A 24,555-nucleotide genomic window follows, 5' to 3' on the forward strand; every position below is an offset into this window, starting at 1 on the left:
TTTGCTTTGTGTATATTTTAAAAATTGCAGCAGCAAAGGCGTTACACTGGGAAAAATATATCAAACATATACTACATACTTGTTATCTTAACAACTGATAAATATTTAGTGGAATTAAAAAAGAACCAGTAGAGAGCTTTTCAAATGTTGATTTTTGTTGCAATTAGCAACTTTTTCGCTCAGTCCTGCAACAGCAGGCAGCGCAACTTCAGTTGAATCCTGTCTTGGCAGCAGCACTAAAATCAACAAATTTTCCAGGCCCCCAAGAAAGGCAGTCGAGGATGTTGGATGCAATCTCGGCTTGGGCCGAGCGAAAATAATACTCTACCATCTACGACTAAGTGGGCCCATCATAATGCCGGGCTAAAAACAGTGAGAGTGTAAGGGTATTCAAATAATGGATGACTGTGGATGTCCGAAGTGGGGCCGATATGCATCTGACAGCATTATGGGTAAATTTGTTTGCCTTGTAAGCATATCCTTGGGCGAACATCCGGCTGGGGATATGTCTACCATCTGCCTAACAAGCCAACAACAGTTTAGTTTGCTCCATTTCCGTCCTCCTCGTCTTTGTCTGGCTTCTGTGGATGCTGGCTACTGGGCTGGTGGAGTCTGAAGTCTGGAGTCTGGAGACCACCGCCAACATGATCTGCTTCCAACTTAATCTGCATATGCGACCAAACATCTGGACGACGGACCGAGGACGACCCTGCCAACATAAATTGCCGGGCAAGGAGTCCCAAATCAGGACAGCCTCCGGTTTCGAAAGCAATTCACTTGGAAAGCAAGAGGCGGGCATACTCGGGTCATCAAAGATTCACCAGTTTCTAGTGACTATGCTGCTGCACCGCATAATAATCATAATAAGTAACTAGATTTAATACCATACCAAACATATTTCAAGGTTAATACTAGCAAACTCATATGTATATGAACTCCTATGGGGTCGTGTCGTGTGTGGCGTTATCAATTATCAATCAATTTCCCCCAACTCCCTTTTATGTCCCTTCAACACATGCTCGCCGTCACTTGCCCATTTTGGCGTAAATCGAAAACGTTTCCCAATCGGATCGTAAAATCCGGCAATAAACCGGGCAGCATATCAAGTGCGTATCCTTCGTCCGCATCCTTGGCTGATGACTCATCAATAAAGCAAATAAAAAAAAGGCGAAGGCGCTGTTACACTTGTCGGGTCGAAAGGTGTCCTTTTGGAAAAGTGAGCAAATATCCGCTGAATCAGGATTGCCGGAATTAACGCATTAACATGTCTCTCTCCCAAGGCAAAATGAAAAACGAAAGTTTCAATTTAACTATTATATTCATTCGATCATATTTACAGGGTATTTTAAATATTTTAATTCTACCTATTGGCAAATATATTATTCATAGCTTTAGTCTTTTGTTTCGATGGATGATATGCAATTGGCCCTTTCCGCGCGTATATATCTTCTAATCTACGGCTCATTTCCATTCCACCAGTGGCTACATTTTCCGCTGGCAGCATCTTTTCGTCACTATCCAGATCGATCACCATTCTGCACAGGAAGTGAAAGCAGGCTCAATGTGTTATCGAAAAATGTAACTATCATTTTACCTGCACTTAGATGAGATTTTGAAATTTTGTTACTCGATTTCTCAAAATTGTAGCTGGGTCTGAAGTTTGGTGTACCGCCAGCCACGCCTACTGAGATATACGCCCATCAATCCATCCGAAAAGATGACATTGTGCAGATGCCTCATAGCGCCGTGTATGCTTATCCGCTAACTTTGTCACAGTTAAATGACAATAAATGTCACACAAAACGCCATAAGAACTCACACACATGCAGCAGTGCGTATTCGGATATATACACCCACACACACATAAAAATATATATATACTCATATACACATACATACACTGATAGCAGACGACAAGGACATAAAAGGCAAAAGTTGTGTTCGCCAGCGACAGCAGCGCATAAAAGTTTTCCCTTTCCCGGCTTTTCCTACCTTTTGGCCAGGCCAACATGCTCGTTTTTTTTTCATTTTTTTTTTTATTATTTTCTTGTCTTTAGCTTTTATACTCTCACAAAAAGTATTTGACCATAGCAAAGTAAAATGTACATTGTATAAATCCGGAATATCTACCAAAACGCATTTAATTACTTTCTTTTTAGGAGTCATTGCAATATTTGATTGCTGAAGAATAGCATTCTTTTGGTAAGGGTATTTGAGTCGGCTTTTTGTATCATTAGTTTTTTGTTGCTTGTTTTCATTTCACTTCTATCATGTTTCAGTTTTTTTTTTTTTTTGTACGTACTTAAGCCAGTGACGGAGGCACGTCATAACTTGGCCGTAAAACAGCTGACAACTTGGAGCAGAGAAGAGGGATGTGTTTTGGCACCTCACCTCCAACACTAGCCCTCTCTTTCTGGCCCCGCTCTTCCGTCTCTTTCTGCGCCAGCCAGTTGTTTTAGTGGCTTAATGTGCTAAACAACTGCTCGACATGGGACACAGGCAAAGAAATTGAATGCCGGCTGAATTTAGGGACTAAGAAAAGACACTCACTCGGGCTGTAAATGCCTCTCTTTGGCTCCCTGTCCCACCCTCTCTTTCACTCTGCTAATGGCGGTGTGTGTGTGAGTGTGTGTGTGTGGGAGCACGACGAGAGCGCCCCGCAATAAAAAACGTCATGCGGGTAGCTGTTGCTCTGTACTATCTCCATGCCACCCAATGCAGGCCGCACAAACACACACAAAGAAGTACAGTCATACCCCTTTTGAAGCAACCTACTCGATCAACTTTGGTTTGCTAGTTCTGTAGATAACACGACTATATTCTATGCAAATGAAACACAAATTCTCAGGACTGTGATCATTTAACTAAATGATGGCATACTTAAGCAGTGCGTACTGTAAATCCCATTTGAAGTATCTGGTCCTTTTCGCTCAATTTGGCAAATTCCCTCATGCACTCCACTCATTTCTAGTTTGCCTACTCGAGTCTCGTTTCGTTTGTCATTCATCCAACGGCCTCCGACTTTCTCTGCTTTCTCCACTTTCCCACAATTTTCCCGCTCCCTTTGTGGCTTTGTTTTCCCCCTTTTCGAAGGACCCATCGTAGGCTCTGATTGTTTGTAAATAAAATCGCAAGTTTTATTGTCGCTGGGCAAACTTTGATTAAGAGCAGCGTCAAAGTGTTGTAAAAGTCTAAAGTAGAAGCAGGACGAAATTAAATTTTCAAGGCAGCCTGGAATACTGGAATAAAAAATCCACAATCCTCAACTACTGGTAGTTGAAAACTTCGGAGCGCCATGGAAATCTGCACACACAAAACATATCAGTGGGTTGGAAAGTAGAAAAACAAATACCGAATTCGACAAACTTTACAAATTGAGAGAAATTGGCAGTTTTGACGGCATTTTTATTCGCATGCAATATTATTTCGTTATTTGTTCACTTCTTTCGGTTTGCCAGCATCTGCACTGGCAAAAATCTAGAGATCATTTGTTTCAATCAAAATAGTTGCTCTACGAATTTTGTTGTACAATGCCAAAGAAAGCAAATAATCAAATTTTGTGCTAAAACCATTTTCGAATTTTCCGCCTAAAAAATATCACAGTTCTTGGCATAACAATCGATAGAATCATTCAAATATGGAATGTTATACATCGGTGATCTCGTATTTAAATTTCCAATCGAACTGTGTCCTCAAATTGGAATTCTTTTTTTTGGCCATTTTTTGCAAATTTTGATGATGTAACCCCTTACCGAAAATGCAAAAATTGGCCGAAAAATTAGTTTCCCTAAATCGGTCAAAAAGGGATAGGGATGGTTAGCCCTTGTAAGTAGCTGCTCAAAACAGGTATTCTGTCAGCTTTATGACCATTTTTAGCAAAGCTATGATTAAAATGCCCACCGTTTTAAGAAATTTTTGCCTTTTCCAAAAATTTAAAAAATAAAATTGTTTTTAAGCCTCCAAAGTGATAGGAATAGTTGGTTTGGGTTGCCCTTTGCACAAGTCAATTGGATTTTAAGCTGTACAATCTTTTTTGCAACAATTTACAACTTAAAACTCGAAATATATTCCAAAAACATATATTATTGTGAAGAGAAACATCTCTAAGATCTCAGTGTATGTGTATATTCTTTTGGATGCTTTTTTCCCGTGCCTGTCTTTCTATGCGTTTGTTTTCCATTTCACCTCCCAGTTTTTCGTACTCATCGTTGGCATTTCCAAAAATGGAGTGCCACGTGACTCCTCGATAGGGGGTTTAGGGGGATTTTTGGGGGGTTGGCTATGTGGGTGGGGCGTATTGGAGCCGCTTTTGCATTGTTTCGAGGGGGCGGACAAAGCACACAAATAACTGTCAAAGTTTCAATTCTTTTCGAAAGTAAAGCCCGGCTAAAAAAAAAGAAAAAAACAAGAAACCGAATCCGAAAGCCAACAAAGGCAGAACAATGGTCGAGCAAATTGAAAGCTCTCGATTGGTATTCCTCTATTCCGCACTTGTTTTTCCCACTTTTCACTTTTCATTAAAACAGAAGCAGCAAGGAATGTTTGAAAAAAATCCGCAAAATGCAGCGGAACTAAAATTGAAGTCGCTCTACAAATGGATAAACTCATGGCAGTGGATTTTATTTGCAGATCATTCAAAGTTCCATTTATGAAACGATTAATAGTTAAAGCCATAAATTTGTTGAAGGACCGATCCGCAGGTCCCATTATCCCTATATCCGCGATGAATGCATGGCTGTTCTGACCACCGACACGTTAATGCACATACTCATATATATGTTGCACATCAATCCCCCTTTCGTCGACATGCAAAGTGCAACACCTCTCGTTCTTCGAACAATTTTAATTATTTCCACACGCAGCAGCCACTCCAGTAAGTCCATGGGCGGCGGAGGGATCCGAAAAATGAGTGTGGTGTGTGGGAAGGGGGATGGTGGGGCGAAACCGACCGCAGGGAGTGTGTTGTTGGCTTTAACGGGGAATTAAGTCTGGCAACAGGAAGTCAGCGAGCACAATAATTAAGATGAGCGCTCGAGGGGCAATTATGTGACATCAACTTGCCAATTTTAAACCCGGCCCCCCAATCCCGAGCTCCCCGCATCCTTTATCCTGCCGTCGAAGGATAATGCGCACGGATTGGCCAACAGTGGGCTGTGCATAAGGATTTCTAACCATATATAATTATTCTTCGAACTGCATACTTTATGACACCTTTATACAATCAGAGAAAAAACCGTTTTAAACGATCTCGATTTCAAATTTTCGATCTCAAAATCGAACAAATCTCAGATTGCAAAAAATGTAGTTGTCTCAAAATCAAAAAGATTTCTTCTCATGATAAGATGTTTTTTAAAGGTCTCAGCAACTTGTTGTAGTTTTTCGGATCCAGTAGGCCCGTCTCCAACTGGCAACACTTCATTCCAACTTCAACGACAGGGACTCACACGACACGTTTGATCTACGGTTCGGTCGGTAGTACCAAATCATATATACACCACAACGGCATAGAATAGCCATATATAATATCAAAATTTTCCACTGAAACTGCTTCGGGATGAGCACTGAACATCTGAATGACGCGGAGCCAGTGGAATCCGCGAGTGCCCGGAGTTTGGTTTTGGATCGCGCTCTCGTCAATTTGCTGCACCAGGCACGTCGTCTCCATTTGAACAGCGTGGATAGCTATAGATCGCTGGAGGCATCCCTGGAGAAGGCAGTGCCAGAGTTGCCCACGACTAGTAGTGATACCGCACACCCCGCCGCCACAGCGACCAGCTCGGCAAGAGTTTTCCCAAAGCGAAAGTCCAGTATCCTAGCACGAGCTGCGCCCAAGGCTCTCAAGACGCGCAAGACCGATACGCATGTGAAGACCCCACGTGGCGTCCAGTGTAAGACCGCCCATCTGCCGCTGCCGCCACCACCACCGCCGCCCTCGCCGCGATGCCCAAAACCACGGGAACTTAGTTCGGCCATGGAGATGGCCGATCTTCTTCGGATCGAGATCGCCGAGACGGACGCACTGTTGGATCAAATGCTGTTCGACGCCAAGGCACTCGAACGCCAGGTGGTGGTCCAGTGTCAGTTGCACAAGGATGCGGAGCTGATCCGCAGCCTGGAGCAGGAGTACAGTGCACTATCCATGAAGTGTCTGGTAGAGGCCATTCAGTCGGACTGCGAGAGCCGGGATGTCCAGGATCTCTGGAGCCGATGTCAGCGCTCTTTGGAACGCCACGCGGAGCGACAGGCGGAGCTGGAGTCCGAAGAGGGTCTGTATTTGGATCTGAGTGAAGGCGAAGGCACCGGCAAGGGCACCCAAACCGATGTGGCTGAGTCTCAGGACGAGATTCTACCTATGCTCGTCCAACGCGATTTGCCAATGGTTGCGAAGGACGGTGGGCCAAGAGGATCAGGATCAGGAGATGGCCATCTAGCGCAGGGGCCAGCCTTGGATAGTGTAGAATATATAGAATAAAGATACACAACTCTAAAATCACTTGGGTGTTCTGCATTTTAACGATGACCCATAGAAACATTGAAGAGCTGCTATTAGACTAGAACTGCGAGGATTAATTAACTAATTAAACTAGTTGGAAAAGCATATGTATATATGCACACATATGACCGATGTCATCTTACAACTATCTACCCATTTAAAAAAAAGATATTCGAAAAGTTCTCATTTACATTTCGAATGAAAGTACCACTGTGCCACTGGAAACTTTGTGTCTGCCTTTGAATCGTTGTGAGAGGAAAGTTTTCTTGTTAAGTTGCAGATTGTATGGCGCCGGTAAACACGGTGCGGCAAGTGCAGGGCTCCGGGTTCGCAGCTCGAGGACACCATGCATCCATGCCTCTGATTGAGCCAAATCCTGGCTCATAACTAATTGCCAGCAGCGACGACGACGGCGCTGGCAGCGGTGCAAAGTTTAAATTAAGTTGCGTGTCATAGTCGAAAAGTTTTCCACTTATTCAAAGAGGCACGTGCTCCGCTGAGCACCACTCCATGGAGAAACTCCTGTCCTCCACTGGCCAACGACGCCAGCGAAGACGAAGGATTGACAAAAGAAATAATAACCAACGGATGGGAAATATATGCATTACTGCTTTACGTGCAAACCAAGTGGCAAAAATAATGGAAAATCCATAAATAACAAGAAGCTGCTGGTGAAGTTAACCACATAAGTAATTTAAAATGATAAGTTAACTGGGAATCAACATCGAAAATGTCTTGGTATATTTAAATATTTTAGATTACATTTACACTTAGTTATTCCAACTAATAAATAGGCTTCGTTTATTTAGACATTTAATCAAATGCATAACATTTAAATGGAATTTTCTCTGCATGTGCAATCTCTTACCGCCATCACACACAGTTTTGTTGGGTTTATCACACTTAATCTTAGGATCATTTCCAGTTGATATATGTAGCCAGTGAATAATGGCAAGCCGTGCTGTCCGGCTCCTCAATTCGTTTTCACCTTTGACTGCGGCTGCGGCGACGTTGATGGCGACTCATCGAAGTCCAGGTAATCTGCGTAGTCGCGTCGCTTGGACAGCGACAAGGTCCAGCAGATGATCCACAGGGGCAGGAATATCGTGCAGATGACAAAGTACAGCCAGTTGCCATAGATCTGCAATAGGAAAGTATTCCAGTTTATTATCAATGTATGTATATTAGTTGTGAAAACTGAAATCATAACTTACCACGGAATCGATGAGTCCATAAGCCGAGGCATCCATGGCCGCGGTGGCCGCCCTCAGCATGATCTTCTGCACCGACAGCTCCGGAAACTGGTAGAATGTCATGGCCAGCACGATCACATAAACGACCATCATGGGGTTCATGACCAGCGTTGCCAAGCGGATCGTGTTCCTCAGCGTGCTGCGCGAGTTCTCCTCCTTGGTCTCCAGCGCGATGACCAGCGGCACAGTCAGCACGGCCGCAAAGAAGCCTAGGGCAAAGTTGAGCAGCCCGATGACGATCAAGGCGCAGCCATAGATAAGCAGAAAGGCCACGTGCAGCAGCTCCAATCCTCCGGGCGGCAATACCACCACAAAGGGCAGAACGAAACCGATCAGAGACAGAAAGCTCAGTACTGAGGTGGTCAGGGGTGCGGCGCCCATAGGAATCTCCAGGAAATATTGCTGCAGGGGCAGCACGTTGCACAGGAAACCAATCAACAGGGTCGCAGTAAGGTAGATCAATACCGATCCATACGGCAGCTCGAATTTATCCGGCTCTAGGTTCTCCTCCAGCTCCGCCTCCTGTTCGTGCTCCCTAAGCCAGTCAGCGGCCTTTTCCAGCTCTGCGTTGGTCGCCGGGAGCGTGGACCACGTTAGATAGGCCTTAAGGAAGGCACAAGCCACCAGAGCCACCAAAGCGGGCATATAATCCCCAATGGAGATGTAGCGATCGTTGTTCACGATCACATAGAAGAAAAAGCTTTGATGGAAGCGCTCCAGCAGATTGTTCAGACTCCTGGCTATTCCCTCAATGGCCTTCAGCAAAGGCACCGCTGCCGATCCTGGACTGCCCTTCAGTGTGGCATGGGTGGCCCTCCGATTGGCAGCTATGGTCAAAGCATCGATCCGATAACGGTGGAACAGCCCATGATTGCCAGTGGGTACGCCCGACGACTGGCTGGCCAGCATGGTTAGCATCTGGCGGAGATTCTGCTCGAAGTGCGACTGGCTATGACGACGCTTCTTGCGTGGCGCTTGCTTATAGCCAGAGGCGATGCCCTCGCGGGCCATAATCCTCTGCACCAGATTGAACATATCCAGATTGGGCAGCTTGCCGTTCAAGCCCTCAATTCGCACATCCACATGGTCGATCTCCAGATCCTGAACTTCAATATTCAGAGCCGCCTGCAGCGAACCAGCGCGAGCGGGCAAATTGCCAGGACGCAGGTACGCCTTGCTCAAGTCCAGATCCCGGTCGCCATCGTGATAGGCCTCCAGCCAGGCCTGCATGCCCAGCTGCTCCTGTTCGGTGACCAGAAAGATCAGATCCTTCGCCCAGTAGTTCTTGCGTCGGGCGAAATCGGCGAAAGCCAGCAGGAGCGGCACACTGGCGGAAATGTCCGTGTGCACGGAGCTGGCAGCGCGATATGGAGCCGCAAAAACGATGCCCTCCGTGGAGGCAATTCTTGGGGCCCTCAATATGCCGTAGATATTCTTGCCGTGATACTCTTTACCGCCGCCAAATGGGTAGCGTAACGTGTAGTTGTGGGTGTGCGTCTCCAGGCCAAACTCGTTCATCTTGGCCGCAATCCAGGCGTGCGGCGTGGTGGACAGATGATCCTTTCGCTCTCGCTGCAGCTCCTCCAGCAGCTGGATGGCCAGACGATTCGCATCGATGCGGATCTCTGGATAAACCAAGCCTACAACAGATAATACAAATTGTTAGCGACTCTCTATGGGTGACGCTGCACGTAACTCACCTGGCGAAAGGGCATTCTCGGAGAGATATGTCCCGTGGTTAAACTCCGGCAGCGCCAAACAGAAGAACCAGGCCACACCCGCCACATAAAGGGCGTAGCACACCTTGCGAACATGGCGCGCCAGTCCGTCCACCAGCTTGCTTTGCGTCGATATCGACGGATCGGACAGCAGACCCATTTTGGATGCCCTATAACCTGTATATATCCCGAATCACAACAACACGAATCGGACAAGCCGGCGGAATTGTATCGATGCGGGCGTTATCGATAACCTCGATAACCGACTGCGTATGACGCTAGGGAGGAGAGAGTTAGCAATGGATTTTATTGCTCGAAATTAAACAAAATTTTCCCAATGTTTTTGAAATTTATATATATTTTTTTTATTATATCAAAATATACTTATTAAGCTACCCTTCACGCTTGGTTTTAGATTTTTATAACATTAGGCATACTCGGATATTCACAAGAAATGTGTTCCAAAAATAATGAAAAGAATAAATATTTATTTTTTTCCTCTTTTTGACGTTAATGTAACGAAGCACTTATCTGAGAAAGTACAACCATAATCATGTTCTCAGATTGGAGTTTTTAACAAGTCCAGAGTTTTTCGAGAACCCTGAAGTTTTTAAAATTCTTAAATGGTTGTTCCAAATTTCCTCTCCGAAAAACACTAGCCAAACGAAGTAGACATTTGGTTCTATCATTAAGAGTTACAACAAACACTAAAAACTTAACTAAAAAAAAAAAATATTGTAAACCAAATATTAAGTATAACATTGCTTAGTGTTAAACCTTCTGATGGTTCCGTTTACATATATGACTATACAATTTTAATTGGGAGGGGTGCAATAAAATAGCCTATTCCTACGCTTTCTTTTAAAAAAAAAATACAAAAAAAAATCCTAATCGTCATCGTCAATAACAATTATATGCGATGACAGCAGAACGGGGTCCCCAGGTTCCGTATGCTAGCCGGAATTTCCCGGAGCTCTGACCACTGCAGCTGCATTTTGGGGACTCCAGACGAGGTAATCGGTGTCGATGGTCAGCTTGGGCTGCTTAAACTGCGGCAGCTGTAGGTGATCTTGAATGGTCTTGGACGTAACGCAAATGACATTCTGGCCCTTCCAATACTTGATCATCTTCATGGACTGCAACGTGTAGATAATGTCGTCGTGGGTGATGCCACTCATTTCGCTCAGCTCCTTGATTGTGATCTGCTCTGGAGCGCAGCGGGTTTTCATCAGCTCCAGAAGAGTGTATGCCCAATAGCTGCGATAGCTCAGCCTACCCAGATCCGAGAGCGGCTTCTCCGGACTACCGATGACACCCTCCTTGCGCGACAGCTCATAGCTAAAGGCTATTAGTAGTTTTCCAAATCCCTTCCGCTGATGCGGCGGCAATACCAGAATGCAGGCCACGTTGTAGTTCTCCAGCGACTTCTTTTCCTTGGAGAAGTAGCCCACAATGTGACTGCCCTCCTTGTCCGTCTCGCAGAGAATGTAAAAGAGGAACGGGTCCATGTCGAAGTACAGAACCTTGTGGTCCAGAAAGAGCTTGGCCATCAGGCACAAAAGCTGGCAGTATAGTGACTCCTCCTTGCCGTTCACCTCGTAAATGGATATATTGCCCTTGCGGTAGATCTCTCTTCCGGGCGGACGCCTGCGGCCGCATTCGTGCAGATGATAGGCATAGCTTGCCCTGAAGCGCATATACTTTAGGCAGTACTCGCAAACATATAACGTACGTGCCTTGCCATATTCCTCGGGGAAGGGACTGAAGTACCAGGTGTCGATCTCGTAGTTGCCAAACTGCAGCTTATCAATGTACTTGATCTTGGTAATGGACTCGTGCTCCTTCTCCAGCGCCGCCTGCGTGGCGGTCAGCTCAGCATGGCTCTTCTGCACGTGGTTGATCTCATCGTAGCGCCGCTTCTGGTAGCGTGTCATCTTGCGGTCGCTGTAGTCATAGCGACTGTTCTCGCAATAAGACAGATAGTAATCCTTGTTGCCCGTCCGCTTCTGCCGTTCGGATGAGGCAGCTGCCGCCGCGGCGGCCTGTTGGGCGAGCATTTCCCTGCTAGTACTTGGCTGATCTGGGGCCAATGGTGGCGCTGGCAGCACAGTAATGCCGCCCAAGTCATCCGCATTGTCCGAGATTCGGTGCCGGCCCACCCAGCCGTCCAGGCGGCGATTGAGGCCAACATAATGGACGTAGTACTCTTCGGGAGCGGCCGCATTCTCAGTGGTGCGAGACTGAAGCACCTGGCCACGGTGCACGGTGCCATCCTCCCGCCGAATATAGTAGATCTTGTCGGGATTTTCGCTTATATCGATCTTTTGCATCAGAGGGTCACCCGTTGTTATGACCGTCTCTCTGGAAGTGCTGTCGTGCTCCATGGTCAAGGCATCATCTTCGTCCTCCTCTTCCTCTTCGTCGTCATCGCTGCTGCTACTTTCGCTGCTGTCGTCAGAAATGGCCTCCACGTTGGCGCTGAGTATGGTTTGAACGGGCAGTACTACGGCTGGCGGAGGCATGTTGCGCTGGCGAGGATCACGCGGCGCCAGCCGGGTGGGCAGGCCAGGTGTCGATTCCTGCATGTAGCGAACGCGCATGTAGGAGGATAAACCTACCGCTGGTGGTTCCTCGCCGTCATCTGTGGGCGAGGCAGGAGTCTCGGGAACTTCTTCCGCTGCTGGTGGAGGTGGTGGTGGCGGTGGGGCAGCCAATGGTAGCCCCAGTTGTTGTGCCCCTTTGAGATGAAGAGGAGCTGGAATGGTAACCACCTCGGTGATTATGGCATTAGACGGAGCATCGGGATCCATAACGAAGTCGTCAATGTTGGAACCAGTGCCGTAGGCGTTGATGTCGGCCACGCAGATTACCGTATTGGAGGAGGGCTCATCCTCGGTGTCCATTTCCTGGTCCACCTCCACTTCCTGCTCTTGCGGCTGCGCGGGCTCCTGTGCCTGCAATTCAACTGGAACTGGTGACTTCACCTGCTCCTGACCGTCCTCCTCCTTTTCCTCCTGCTGCTGCTGCTGTGGTTGCTCCGGCTCGGGCTCCGGTGGTGCCTCCTCCGCCTCGCTAACGTCGTCGTACCGCGAGGAGCTGGACGACCTGGTGGAACTGGTCGATGTGCTGCTCGCTGGCGTGCTGTCCTCCGAAATGGGACTGATGTCGCGATGCTGGCGCTTTGCCGGTGGCTCCGACTCCTCCGCGGCCTCCGTTTGGACACCGCTGAGGTCCAACGACTGCTCCGCCGACTGGTCCGAGCCGCTGACGTCCAGACTGGCGCTCAATTCGGCCGCCGCATCTTCAACCGGCGTCCTCGGCGGACCGCCAATTGTGTACGCATTGGTTGGCTCTTGTTCCGGCTCGTGCTCCTCCTCCGCCGGCTGCTCCTGCACGTGGCCCGCGCTGGGCGTCTGTTCCAGCTCCGCTTCAGACATTCTTAGCCGCTAGATTTGTCCGATTGCGTATTTTTGTTCACTTTTTAGGGAAATGAAACGAAATACGGCGTAAAATGCAACCCTGATTTCCCACAAAAACAAGTCCATATAATCGATTATTAATCGGCCGTTATCGATAGCTTGCGACAATACTTTGCCCCCTTTTTGAAATTACCCTTCTGGATTTTTCTGAGCATTAAGGTTTATAATATATTTTATTTATCTAAAACCTTCAGAAGAAGCAATTAAAAAAATTGGAACTGATTTCGAAATTTTTATTGAACATCTATCCTACAGAATTAACGCGCAAACAATTATTGGTTGTTGACTTGTGTACATTGCTAAATACAGACAGCTAAAAGCACGGCATGAATTTGGAATTCTTAAAAAATCTTAAATGCATAGATAACAAATGAAGAGTCGAGTTCTCTGTGACGATAGGGAGTTCCTATATGCAATTAGCCGTGCACATTTTGGATTATGCGTAGACCATTACATGACCCCGCAGAGTATAGGTCAGATCATCGTGGGTTCCCGTACATATATGTGTTATGTATATATATTTATATAAATGTGACTCGTGTTTGCTATGGCCACCGTTCGACAAAAAGAATTTGGTTTTGGATATTCATATTCATCACATCAAAAATATGGACTAGAATAATCCCCACGACCTTCGCCTGACTAGCGCAGGTTTAGCTGCCTCTGCTGGCCACGATCGTAGAATAAAAGATAGGCGGGAACGCTCAACACCTCGTCGATGCTCACCTCCCGCACAATCGTATCCGATGTGTAGTACCACCTAATAAGAATAGCATGGAGTTAGCATAAAAATTACACATAGTACGTATACGGAGGCTATGGAATCCATACCGATGTGCGTTCCGCAACGAGCCACGCCTGTAGGTTACAAAGTGACCGCAGTTTGCCTCCCCGGAGTGCACCACCACGGCCAGAAGCCGGTAAAGATTCTTGGGGAACATCGTGCCAAAGCCCTCGCCACCACCCACGCCATTGTTCATCGGCAGGCTGGAGGAATACAGCGACATTGTCGAGCCCCAGGGTGTGCCAGCCTGCAATCATAAACAAAAGTTTTTGTTTTAACAATATGCGACTTACTGAATGTAAGCTGTTCTTGAATTAAATGCCACTACTTTGTACACCAATTAGAAAAGGAAAGAACTATATATTCTATAGATATATATATTCAAATTATCATATATTAGGATGATTTTTACAGGGGAAGTTTGTTATTCTGGGCAAACATATGCAACACAAGCTCACCTGGCTGTTGAGATGGGGCTGCACGAAGCTGTAGGGCGCCATGGAGAGGCTCTCGGGGAAGTGCACATAGTCCTTCCGCTTGCACACCTGTCCAGTTGGCAGCCACACCGTCCGCGCCACATGGATGCACAGGCAGGCCGGTAGTTTGGCGAACGTAACCGATTTGGTGTGCGTGGTGGTCTCGTTGCAGGAGTCACACTTGACATCGCTCAGATCCTCCGATGTGATATACTCGCTGAGCAAGTGGCCCAAACTCAAGCCAGTTCTGCGTTGCGGCGGCAAATTTAGCGTGATGCTTTCGAACTTATCGTAACGTACGGCCGATTTGGAGCCGCAGCCATTGCACACGATCTGGGCGCCCATGGCGCCCTGAAACGGATGCGCCACTTGGCTGGGCATCATATTGGACCAGATGGACACCCGACCCGGTCCGCGATGCAGGCGTTCCAGAGATCGACAGGAGCTGGACACCCGGCGATTCAGGCCGTCATCCTGCTGCTGTTGGGATTGTGGAAGGCGCGGTCGCGACGAGCGCTCGCCGCCCAACGTAGGCGTAGCCAAGGAATCTGGATTATTGACGAGCGGAAAGCCAAAGGGTGTCCCTGGCGAAACGGCATCCAGAAGCAGGGATCCCAGGCGATCGTTTCCGTCGCGTTCGCAAACAGAGGCAGGCGAATCCGGTGTGTGGGCCTCGGAACGCACCAATCGCTGCAAACTGGTGCTCTCATCGTACTCCATGTTTAAGAAATCAGTGAGCATGGCACTGGAGGGCCTGTTCGGTTGATCCCCGATCCTCTGGCTGGCTCCCAGGCCCGCTGCCATGGAGCTAAATGATCGGAAGGCCCCAACCGGCGTGGCTGTGCCCGCAAAGCTGCTGTTATCATCGTTATCCGTTGGCAGAGCATCCGACAGACAGCCGAGATGCTGTGGCCGTATGGCCTCCTCCTCCAGGCAGGTCAATAGCACGTGGAACAGCTCGTGGGCGTCGTGCTCCTCCTGTGGAATCACCCAGCCCAGGGCATTCAGAGCCCGGAGAACGGCTCCCGGCGAGTGGGGATCGCCGCGCAGAGTGGCATGGGTGCCATTAACCACCTCCAGGGTGTTCAACATCGAGGTAATTAAGCTTTTTCGATCCGGCGAGGCGTTGTTGTACAATTGCAGCCAGGCAATGAACTGGGGACAGGCGGCCATCGCCTGTAGCAGGGTGTTTAGGAAGCAGGTCAGTCCAAAGTTGTGGAGACCGGCAATTTGGCCGCGTCGTTGACGCAACCGGGAACCTGGAAATGTTTCGCTGGAGTATGGAACTACCCCATGGAAGATCTACTACTCACCCGAAGGACCCCAGAAAACGAAGGCTCCGACTACGGCGGCTACCGTCACTCCGGCGGCCATTAGAATCTTCTCGCTCTCCATGGCTTAAGATTTCTGATGGCTGCTTTTCCGGTGCAGATCACTGCGGTACCGGGAACTCCCAAACCAGCCGCCAAAATCACACAGACTAATAACTCTAGTTAGGAATTTAGACGGAAAAATTTTTTGTGTCTCTTGATGTGTTGCAAAGCGATTCAGTTGTTAACACCACAACTTGCGGCCATTACACAACACTGGCGCGTAATTATCGTAAAATTTGCTAAGAAAATCAAGTATTTTAAAATTCAACCTAATCGTTGACATGTGAATGTTTCTGCTATGAGCATTAAACCAACATAAGTTTAACAGCTTACATTTGTAAACGTAGAATATATTTCCCATACTACTGTGTCTATCGATAGCGACGATTTTATCAACTTTCGATAGGCATCTCGAACAGCTGTGTGGAAAGGGGATTGTAGTAAAGGAAAACAAAGTAGGCACAACACAACAAGCAAAGTTTTCAAATCGAAACGGCAACATTAACATTCGGAGTTCAGTCGTCGTTCAGTTTAGAATAAATATCCTCCTGGGGCTTTAAACAAATAAAGAGGGGCATAACCTAGTGAAAATTAACTGCAAAATTTGTCTGTGATTGTGTGAATCAGCTGTGTGGGAAATTCGAAACGGAAGACTCTGGAACCTTCTCGTCGCTTATTTCTATTGTAAGTATTGCGATTGGCTTTTATCTTTATGCTTTATTGGCTTTATTATATGCAGCCATTTTGCATCGTCCTTGTGTCCATTTCCCAATTTTCCCCAGCTGACTCTTGCTGCGCAATAGGAAAAGCACAACAACAGACCATGCATACATACACACACACACACACGTATGGACTTAATCGCTTCTGTTTTTGTTGCTGCTTTATTGCGCCGTTTGTTTATGTCGCCTATTCGCTGCGTGGCCGTTGTGCAATTTGCTCCCATTTTCCACATTTAATTTTGGAATCTGTGCCACGCAGCTTGCCAAATTGCATATTCTAGAATATTTGAGAATTTTCTATTTATTTCCATTCAAATCTTTTGCGTCTTCTCTCCTTGTCGCACATCCATACATGCAAGCAGACGCGCACTTGTTTGCTCATATGTGTGTGTGCGCGAGTCACGTTTAACGGTTTCCTTCCATGTGTTTGTTTACAGTGGGTATTGGCTAATACCTATTTCGAAAATGTCCATGGAAACACTATTTTTGGTTGAGAAATATGCGCACACAGCAACAGATTATCGAAAATTGGTTGTGTTGCAATCATAAACCTAAAAATATTTTCCTGCCGACTTATATGTATGAAAATCAATAATAATAAGCCAACAGCATCAAGGAATATTTAAGAGTCACTTGTATCTTGCCACCACTGTATGTAAGACCCCCTTTCTCTTCCAGGCGATCTGACCTCGAGCGGAGCTTTAGTGACGACCTCTAACAAAGAACAAAGAAAGCCCGAGTGCAGTTGCCACTGCCTTGTAATAACCACCAAGCCATATACACAACTGGCTCTAACCGGTGGTAACCAAATTCGCAATTGGTCGAAACCAGTTGCTGCAGCTGCCTAACGTCGCACTTCCGCCCGTGAGGAGACAACAAAGAGCTCGAATTGAATATGGATGCCCAGGAAAGTAGGAGTGAACAGTCGGGACAATCGGTCGACCACGAACAGCACGAGGAGCATCGGATCCGTACGGACAGCGAGAGCTCCGTGGAAAGCATGACGCGCTTCGTGCTGCCCAGCTTGGATGGCACTCCGCCGAAGATTGTGACCATGGACGAGGTGTCCAGCATGTTCAAGAACTTGCGGAACATGGAACTGGCTCACGAGATAGCCATCAATCCGGACTTCAAGCTGCAGAAGTACGAGCCGCCCTCGGATAGGTGAGCATGAGCCAGCAGCCATGTCAGGAATTCCATTCAATTAACATTCCTTTTGAATGTCCACAGTTTGGAGGGCGCCATCAAGAAGATGGTACACAAGGCCTTTTGGGATCTGCTGCGTGTGCAGCTGGAACGCCAGCCGCCATCGTATGATCAGGCCATCCGGTTGCTGGCCGAGATCAAGGAGTGCTTCCCGCAGCTGCTGTCGCCCAACAACGAACGTGCTCTGGCCCACATCAACGAGGTGCTGGATGACTCCGTCATCCGCCAGCAGGCGGAGCGGGGTACCCTGGACTTTCGGGCATATGCCAACTTTGTGATCAACATCCTGTCGCGATCCTGTTCGCCAGCTAGGGACGAAGCTGTGGCCGCCCTGCGTAAGATCGACGATGTGGTGGACACGTTTCGCTGCATCCTCGAGCTGATGACGCTGATGAAGCTGGACATGGCCAACTTTATGCTTCGGCTGGCGCGCACCGAAATCGCCGCCAATTCGGTGCAGTATGAGAAGGAGAAGTTTAGCAAGTACTTGCGCGAGTTCCATGGAAATGGTGGGTTGTTGGCCACAAAAAGTGCAAGTGATCATTGTTTTATTGGGAATGCCCTTATTTCCAGTTGGTTTTCCGGCCACTGAGGATTGGCTGCAGCGTCACCGGTCCGGTGGCAACGATGATGAGATCATTTACAATGCCTACGTGCAGCTGCTTGACTATCCGGCCGACAAGGAGTTCCCGGAGCTGTTGCGCATCGACAAGGAGCGCTTCGCCGGCCTGAGCTGGCGCGCCCAGCGCTTGATCCTGTGCGCCTCGCTCATCTCGGTGGCCCAGGGCATGCCTATCATAGCGCAGCGCCGCGAGAACCGCATCAAGCTGGCCCAGCAGCTGGACATCATTGTGCAGGACATCAAGAACCAGGAGTAAGATTCCCCGTGCTCTAGCCAAGCGCTGATTTAACCCTTCTTCAACCTCCATCAACAGCCAAGTGGCCTCTACCATCGAGAGCTGCTATGAGCAGATTCGCTCCTTTGTGAACAAGGCCTTGGAGCAGGAGAACATGCCCGCGATGAGTGATGCCGACCAGGCAGCACTCAAGAATCAGGTGCTCAAGCTGACCAACAAGGCGTCGCCGGTGCCCAGTTTGATGGGTGAGTTCACTCGTTTATATAATACAATGTATTTTATATTAAATTCACGTGAATCCCCTGCAGCCAAACGATTGGATGGCTATGTGCGCGTGACCCTGCGCTCCAATGGCAGCATTCCGCCGCCGCCCTCGGGATTCGCGGACTACCAAGAGGAGCTGGTTGCATTTATCGCCTCGTTCCGTCGCCTAGTGTCCTACAACCACGCCGTGTTCGGGGAGCACTTTCACCAGATTCTCAACAAAACGTTGCCCGGCGAGGAAACGCAGGCTACCACTTCCGCGGCCAGTGGCATAAACGCTGGCCAGGCCCAGACTGCCAAGCCTTAGGTGTAATTGTCTACCGTCTAAGGCAACACAAGATACCAGCATACAACACTCAGACACACCTGGAGGCGACTGGCAGATCTGGCGGAGATCTGCACGATGTTAGGGCACCCGGAGTAGCGGACAGCAGCTTCCGTTGGAGGTGGAGAGATTCCGTATTCCGCAGCTGCTTTCCCATGTGACGTGACACCTGCGTAGAAAATTTGACGCACGCACCCGTAACCACCAAGTAGAAACGAGTACTCCAGACCCAAATCCCCCTGCAAAACCAGTGGGATCCGTGGCGTCTGAAAGGAATCAATAATGTGCTGGGGCGTCTGTGATAACAAGAATATTCAATACAAAATTGAAATTTGTGGGGGTTTAGATAAGTGAGCTCGATTATGTGTGCTCCTCTAATTTCGCAATCTTAACCCCCTCTTCATAGTTACGATCAACGCATATATATATATATTATGATTATACAAGTGTACCCTAACCCCGGACTAATCCTAATTCTTAGACTTCTGTGACCGTAACCTCCATTGAATTTAGTTTATTTTATTGATCAGTGTTTCGACTGAATCTTCACGAATATGTATATCTTTAACTAGTGTACCGATATTCAAAATAAATGATTTCAAGGGAACATTACATCATATAACATGAGTGATTTTATGTTAATTTTGCGAATTAACGACAAATTATTTTAAATATGCGACACCGAAATGGTTTTGAATCTAAGATGCTGCCAGATCGGGGAAATATGTAAAAAGACCGCCAGGTGGCGGCACAGCGTGAAATAATTCGCTAGATGGCGTCTTGCTAACGGATTTCTAATTCGAATTTTGAATTACATTTCCATTATTTAAGATTTAATTAATGATTTGGTTACCCACTGATTCCAATATAATAAATGCAATGAAATAGGTTAAATTTAAATATCTATCAACTGGCCTTGTCGACTTTGAAGCCCCTGACCTCGCTTCGCATTCATTTGCAATTTTACTTTCGTTTTACATTTTCACCGATTTGCCTTCGCAATGGATTATTTTGTCTATCTATGCGCAGCAAGTGCCAAAAAGTACTAAAAGGTAGTTTATTTGGATCGCCAAAATTGGAGATGGCATCGTTTTCGAAATCATGAACACATGCATCCCCAGCAGAACTGTATCCATCATCATTACTATATTAAACTCATTTCCGCTGCTGCTTTTGGCGCAATGATATTTATAAAAAGTAATATTCCCGAGTGATATTACGCAATCGCAGAGGCAATCTTATCGAGGAAACGGAATGGATCGTTTTACTATTGCCATTGTGGTGATAAAGCGCCAGGGAAGATTAGATTAACCAGTTCGTTCTGCTCGTGGTTTCATTTTGACCACGATCCAAGCAAATACGCCGACTTATAGCCAATATACCATCGCACTTTATGATATTCACCGAAATGCCAGACGGTACATCCCAAAAGTAAAAATAATTAAATTAACTTGTAATAATCAAGCGCAGCTTGCTAGTTTGAAATTCATCTAGTTTTGCGTCAGTTATAATTACAATTATCGCATAATGACGCAGGTTGTGGGGTTTGGATAAGATACGCCCTATATGGCGCACACAGGGTATCATAAACTATTTCACCTGGCATCTGTGCAGTTTTAATCATCCCAAAACATTGGAAGTTCTGGTATTCTTATATGCAAACATATGAACATATGTACATCATACATATGTATGTATGTACATTTGCCCACTGATCATAAATGCCACCGCTGATTGACTGATGAGTAGAAAAATTGGAAACCGATTGAAACCACTCAGACCTTGAACGATCATTGACGATATGGAAAACTAGACAAGGGAATTACACAAAATGGAAAAGGCGAAGAGGAAGAGCGCCTGATTAACGTGTTTTCAGTCATTGGGAACTCGAGGTTTTTGATTATACCGCCTGATATGGCATTCTGTAATTGGGCCAACCTTGCAGAGTCGAGATAATAGTGATTTACTACACATTTGCGCCAATAGAGATAGGAAATTTATAAATTGCTCCAATAAGTATGCTGCAATAAATGGCATATCTCTGGTCCTTTGATAAAAATTAAAGAGAAGTTATTAATGTTGAATTCTATTCTTTATTGTTTATGTGCCCAAATGAAATGAGAGCGTGCTGCAGATATTTTAGGAATGTGCTCGAAGCGCCTTTTAAAGCTCTTTAACCTTCATGTTGGGCGGTTACAGAAGGTCGGGTCAAGGAGGGTTAAAGCCACACCAACTTACACACATACATATACTCACATAGTTATATTACATATATTTCCAGAGAGAGAGTGAGAAAGAGAGCGGCCGGCTTATTGCATGCGAATATTTGCACGTGCTGTGGACGAGAGCAGCGCAGGCGTTTTACCGTTATTCGACCGGCGCTTTCTCCGCTGTCCTTCCACGCTCTCCATCTCACTTTTCGGGGTAAGTTTCCCCTGAATGCGGCGAATTCTGCGAAAACCACCACCGCTCTTATTGTTAATACACCACACCTAACTGCCCACACCCCCACCACCATTAGCCCTGCCTTTGTATAGAAGTTGCACTAAAAGAGAGAGAAAGCTAGAAAGACAGAGAAATGGAAAGAGAGGGGGAAATGAAAACAGCTGCAATTGATGATAATGATAAGGATATGCAAAAAGACAAATAACTGTATATGTCCGAGCTAACCTTTTGAACTTTGACATTGCGGGTTCAAAAAGGAGCAGCCTAATTATAGTGAGATAATGATGTATAAGATTAGTAGCATGCTGATAAAATGAAACGGGCGGCCAACATTAACCTTTAACTTGCTCACTCATAATAGTGGAAATTCTGATATCCTCAAAAAGCGAATTTCTTTTCTGCAATACTTTCATTTAATAAGGAAATATCTGTAAGTCCTTCAAGTTACAGAAAATGCTTTATACGAGGCTTCACTTTATGGCCTTTTCTGTGGACTTTTATACGCTGCATCAACTGTGTACATCGATGCGTACATAATGTGCAGCGCCAACTTGGGGACACACACACCATATGGATATAGAACAGCTTCTGCGCTCTGAGTTAGTTTTTTCCCGCCTTGCGATGCTCTTTTTTGGACCGATGAATTTCCATGCCCTTTTTTAGACACAAAACAGTGAGCTCCAAATCGGTTTTCACTTTTTTTTCGAGACCCCCAAACAAGTGGTGGAGCGTAGGATTTTACATGGGCATAAAGTGAATATCTATGTATACTAGCATAGGTACTAGTATATGTACGTAACTTAAGACGAGTTTGCAGTTTAAAAGTTTGAAGAGGCTTTGAATTTTATTATAATTTTTTTTTACAATTAAAATTAACCGCTGCATGCACTTCTCCGTCGGTCAGAATGAGTTATGCGCCCATTTAAGGGTTAAGGCTTCCTCCTTGATCATTTTCCCATCCATATAGAGATAAATCACACACCTTTAACCTCCCGTTTCCCATTTCCATTCAAATTCCCATTTCCACTTCCCGTTTTTCCAATGAGCCATAAAATGAAGGCAATCGATCACTTTGCATTATAAATCAATGCGTGCTTCTTGTCGGAGAAGTGTGATGGTGGGGGCTAACTAGTGGGTGGCGGGGGAGGTGGGATGTGTGTGTGGAGAACGGCTTACACAGCATAAAACGCGGAGAGAGCGCCGAAGAGAGAGCTTCGGCTGTTGCGTATAACCATATTTGGCTTGCATTTTGCCCAACTGCAGTGTGTGCAAGTGTATGTGTGTGCACACGTATAAGCTGCGCTCAGCATAGCCTCTCTCTCTCTCTCTTCCCGCTCGCAGAGAGCGGAGTAACAGAATGAAATAATAAAAATACATTTGAACTTGAACTTCCCGCACCCGTCTCTGCATACATGTGTGTGTGTGCGTGGAGTCGACGCCCCCGCCCAAAAACAAAAAAGGAGCCGGCGACAAACACACCCAAATACAGTAAAACCCCCCAAAACTAACACCCTCAATTACCAAACTAAAACTATGTTCGTTTAAGTACGTAAGATAGCTAATTCGATATTTGAAATTAATGTTCTCACATAGGCTGCAAGTGTGCCTTATAGACTCATCACTGTACTTGCTCATCCGCCCGCTTCCACTCCTTTTTCTCTTTCTTGGGCCGATTCCTCCGGCTCTTCCATCGAATTCCCGATTATGGTCGCAGAATTGGCCGCGAGTCTTGAATCGAATCGATTTATGAAGCGACTTCTACCTGCTAAGGTCCTCCGATGGATGCGATGATGCGATTTGAATAATAACGATCGTCGATCGCCTGTATAATAACCATTTCTCATTTCGTTTTCAACTCCATTTGGCTGCTTTTCCCTTTTATTTCGCCCTCTTCAGCGGCCTGCGTTGTGAGCGGCATTCGTAATCGCCTCCGTTTCCGTTCGAGTGACTGATCAAGTGTATATAATGAGTATATATATCTGGTATGGGGATGAGCTTCCTCCGACAGTGCCTGGAAGTTATGGAAACCTTATAGCCTAAGGTCGTAAAACCATATATGAAACATTTCGTTTCAGCCAGCAACTTCAGTACCCAACGAGCTATATTTACTAACTAGCTTAGTTACTATATCTGAATGTTTCAAGGGAATAAATTCCAACTGCTAGAAATCAAACCATATTGCTAGGGGTTCTCGAGTGCTATTGGAGATAAGTTCGGGGAAACCAAAACGAAACTGATATAGTTTTTCACCTTGATACTGAAGCACCTGCTGATATGTTCATATGTAAGGAATTTGTATATATGCCGCATTGCCATTGAGTGCAACCCTTTGCTTTTTCCATCTAGTATACCACTTTTAACAATTCTCCGTTTTATTCCTTTGATTTCCTTGCCATTCCTTTTTTGGCTTGGCGACGGAAGTGCTTGTCAGCCACGCCCATTTCTGCACTGTCATAATTTAACACCCCCAGGGCAACGTGGGAACAATGGAGCCTTAACCCTCTACACCACCGTCTACTTTCAGCCCCAGATGGTGTCTAGTTAGATGCCTAAGCCATTTAAAAGAAAGCATTGTGCACTTTATTCAATTTATTTATTGCTATTCATGGTTGAAGTAAGTTATGTTTCAAATAGTGAGAGAATAAGTCTCAGCGTATTGGACTCCGCTTGAGATACAGAAGTGTTATTCGGCAGCTCAAGTGAAAAATATTCGAGAATTTCATGCTGTTACTCATAGGGTTAACGACTTCCCGGAGTTTGGGGTCGAAGTTCCCTCCGATTCCACATTGAATGCAATTTTAAAGAGTTTTTCGAGAACGAAAACATATAAAAAAGTAAGAGCCAAACGGGTAGGGCGTTGTATGCTTGACTTTATCGAGGGGTGAAGACAGAGAAGAACTCTCGTTGTATTTAATGCATTTGGCATATGGGTGGCACATTAATTCTACTGTTTCATCTTATCTTGCATTTCGGGTATACTACATACATATATGTACAACATATGTACACTGTTTTCGGGGCGATTTGAGCCGGAAAGAGCCCGAGTATATTATGCTTTTGAGGCTGGGAGCGATTAGTCAACAGAGTTGCCACCACCAGCAATCAGTAATAATCAGTAGTGCCCGAAAAACCGAACCACCACGATGGCGAAACAGCTGAT

The 24,555-nt window shown here is 46.3% G+C and overlaps 5 protein-coding genes across 5 annotated transcripts; 2 read left to right on the forward strand and 3 right to left on the reverse strand.

The window, feature by feature from the left end:
- Positions 1-5,413: 5,413 nt before the first annotated feature.
- Positions 5,414-6,477, forward strand: LOC6612345. Its single transcript, XM_002036819.2, is given in 2 exon segments — positions 5,414-6,355; positions 6,357-6,477. Coding segments are annotated over 2 exon segments (876 nt in total). The 5' UTR covers positions 5,414-5,554; the 3' UTR covers positions 6,432-6,477.
- A 723-nt stretch (positions 6,478-7,200) lies between these two features.
- LOC6612344 (glycosylphosphatidylinositol anchor attachment 1 protein) lies at positions 7,201-9,720 on the reverse strand. The gene is made up of 3 exons (XM_002036818.2): positions 9,447-9,720; positions 7,708-9,386; positions 7,201-7,634 (listed from the first exon to the last, which is right to left on the reverse strand). The coding sequence occupies exons 1-3, from the start codon at positions 9,622-9,624 to the stop codon at positions 7,467-7,469; spliced, it is 2,025 nt and encodes a 674-aa protein (XP_002036854.1). The 5' UTR covers positions 9,625-9,720; the 3' UTR covers positions 7,201-7,466.
- Positions 9,721-9,932: 212 nt separating this feature from the next.
- Positions 9,933-12,986, reverse strand: LOC6612343 (males-absent on the first protein). Its single transcript, XM_032725095.1, has one exon. It carries the CDS (start codon positions 12,899-12,901, stop codon positions 10,418-10,420), a length of 2,484 nt encoding a protein of 827 aa, XP_032580986.1. The 5' UTR covers positions 12,902-12,986; the 3' UTR covers positions 9,933-10,417.
- Positions 12,987-13,162: 176 nt separating this feature from the next.
- LOC6612341 (ubiquitin carboxyl-terminal hydrolase 30 homolog) lies at positions 13,163-15,884 on the reverse strand. Its single transcript, XM_002036815.2, has 4 exons — positions 15,517-15,884; positions 14,186-15,462; positions 13,775-13,974; positions 13,163-13,703 (listed from the first exon to the last, which is right to left on the reverse strand). Exons 1-4 carry the CDS (start codon positions 15,596-15,598, stop codon positions 13,586-13,588), a joined length of 1,677 nt encoding a protein of 558 aa, XP_002036851.2. The 5' UTR covers positions 15,599-15,884; the 3' UTR covers positions 13,163-13,585.
- Positions 15,885-16,004: 120 nt separating this feature from the next.
- LOC6612340 (T-complex protein 11-like protein 2) lies at positions 16,005-19,569 on the forward strand. Its single transcript, XM_002036814.2, has 6 exons — positions 16,005-16,260; positions 16,977-17,462; positions 17,529-18,013; positions 18,078-18,378; positions 18,440-18,606; positions 18,670-19,569. Exons 2-6 carry the CDS (start codon positions 17,194-17,196, stop codon positions 18,930-18,932), a joined length of 1,485 nt encoding a protein of 494 aa, XP_002036850.1. The 5' UTR covers positions 16,005-16,260; positions 16,977-17,193; the 3' UTR covers positions 18,933-19,569.
- The last annotated feature ends 4,986 nt before the right edge of the window (positions 19,570-24,555 follow it).

This window comes from Drosophila sechellia, chromosome X (genome assembly GCF_004382195.2).
Source record: "Drosophila sechellia strain sech25 chromosome X, ASM438219v1, whole genome shotgun sequence".
NCBI classification, from domain to species: domain Eukaryota; kingdom Metazoa; phylum Arthropoda; class Insecta; order Diptera; family Drosophilidae; genus Drosophila; species Drosophila sechellia.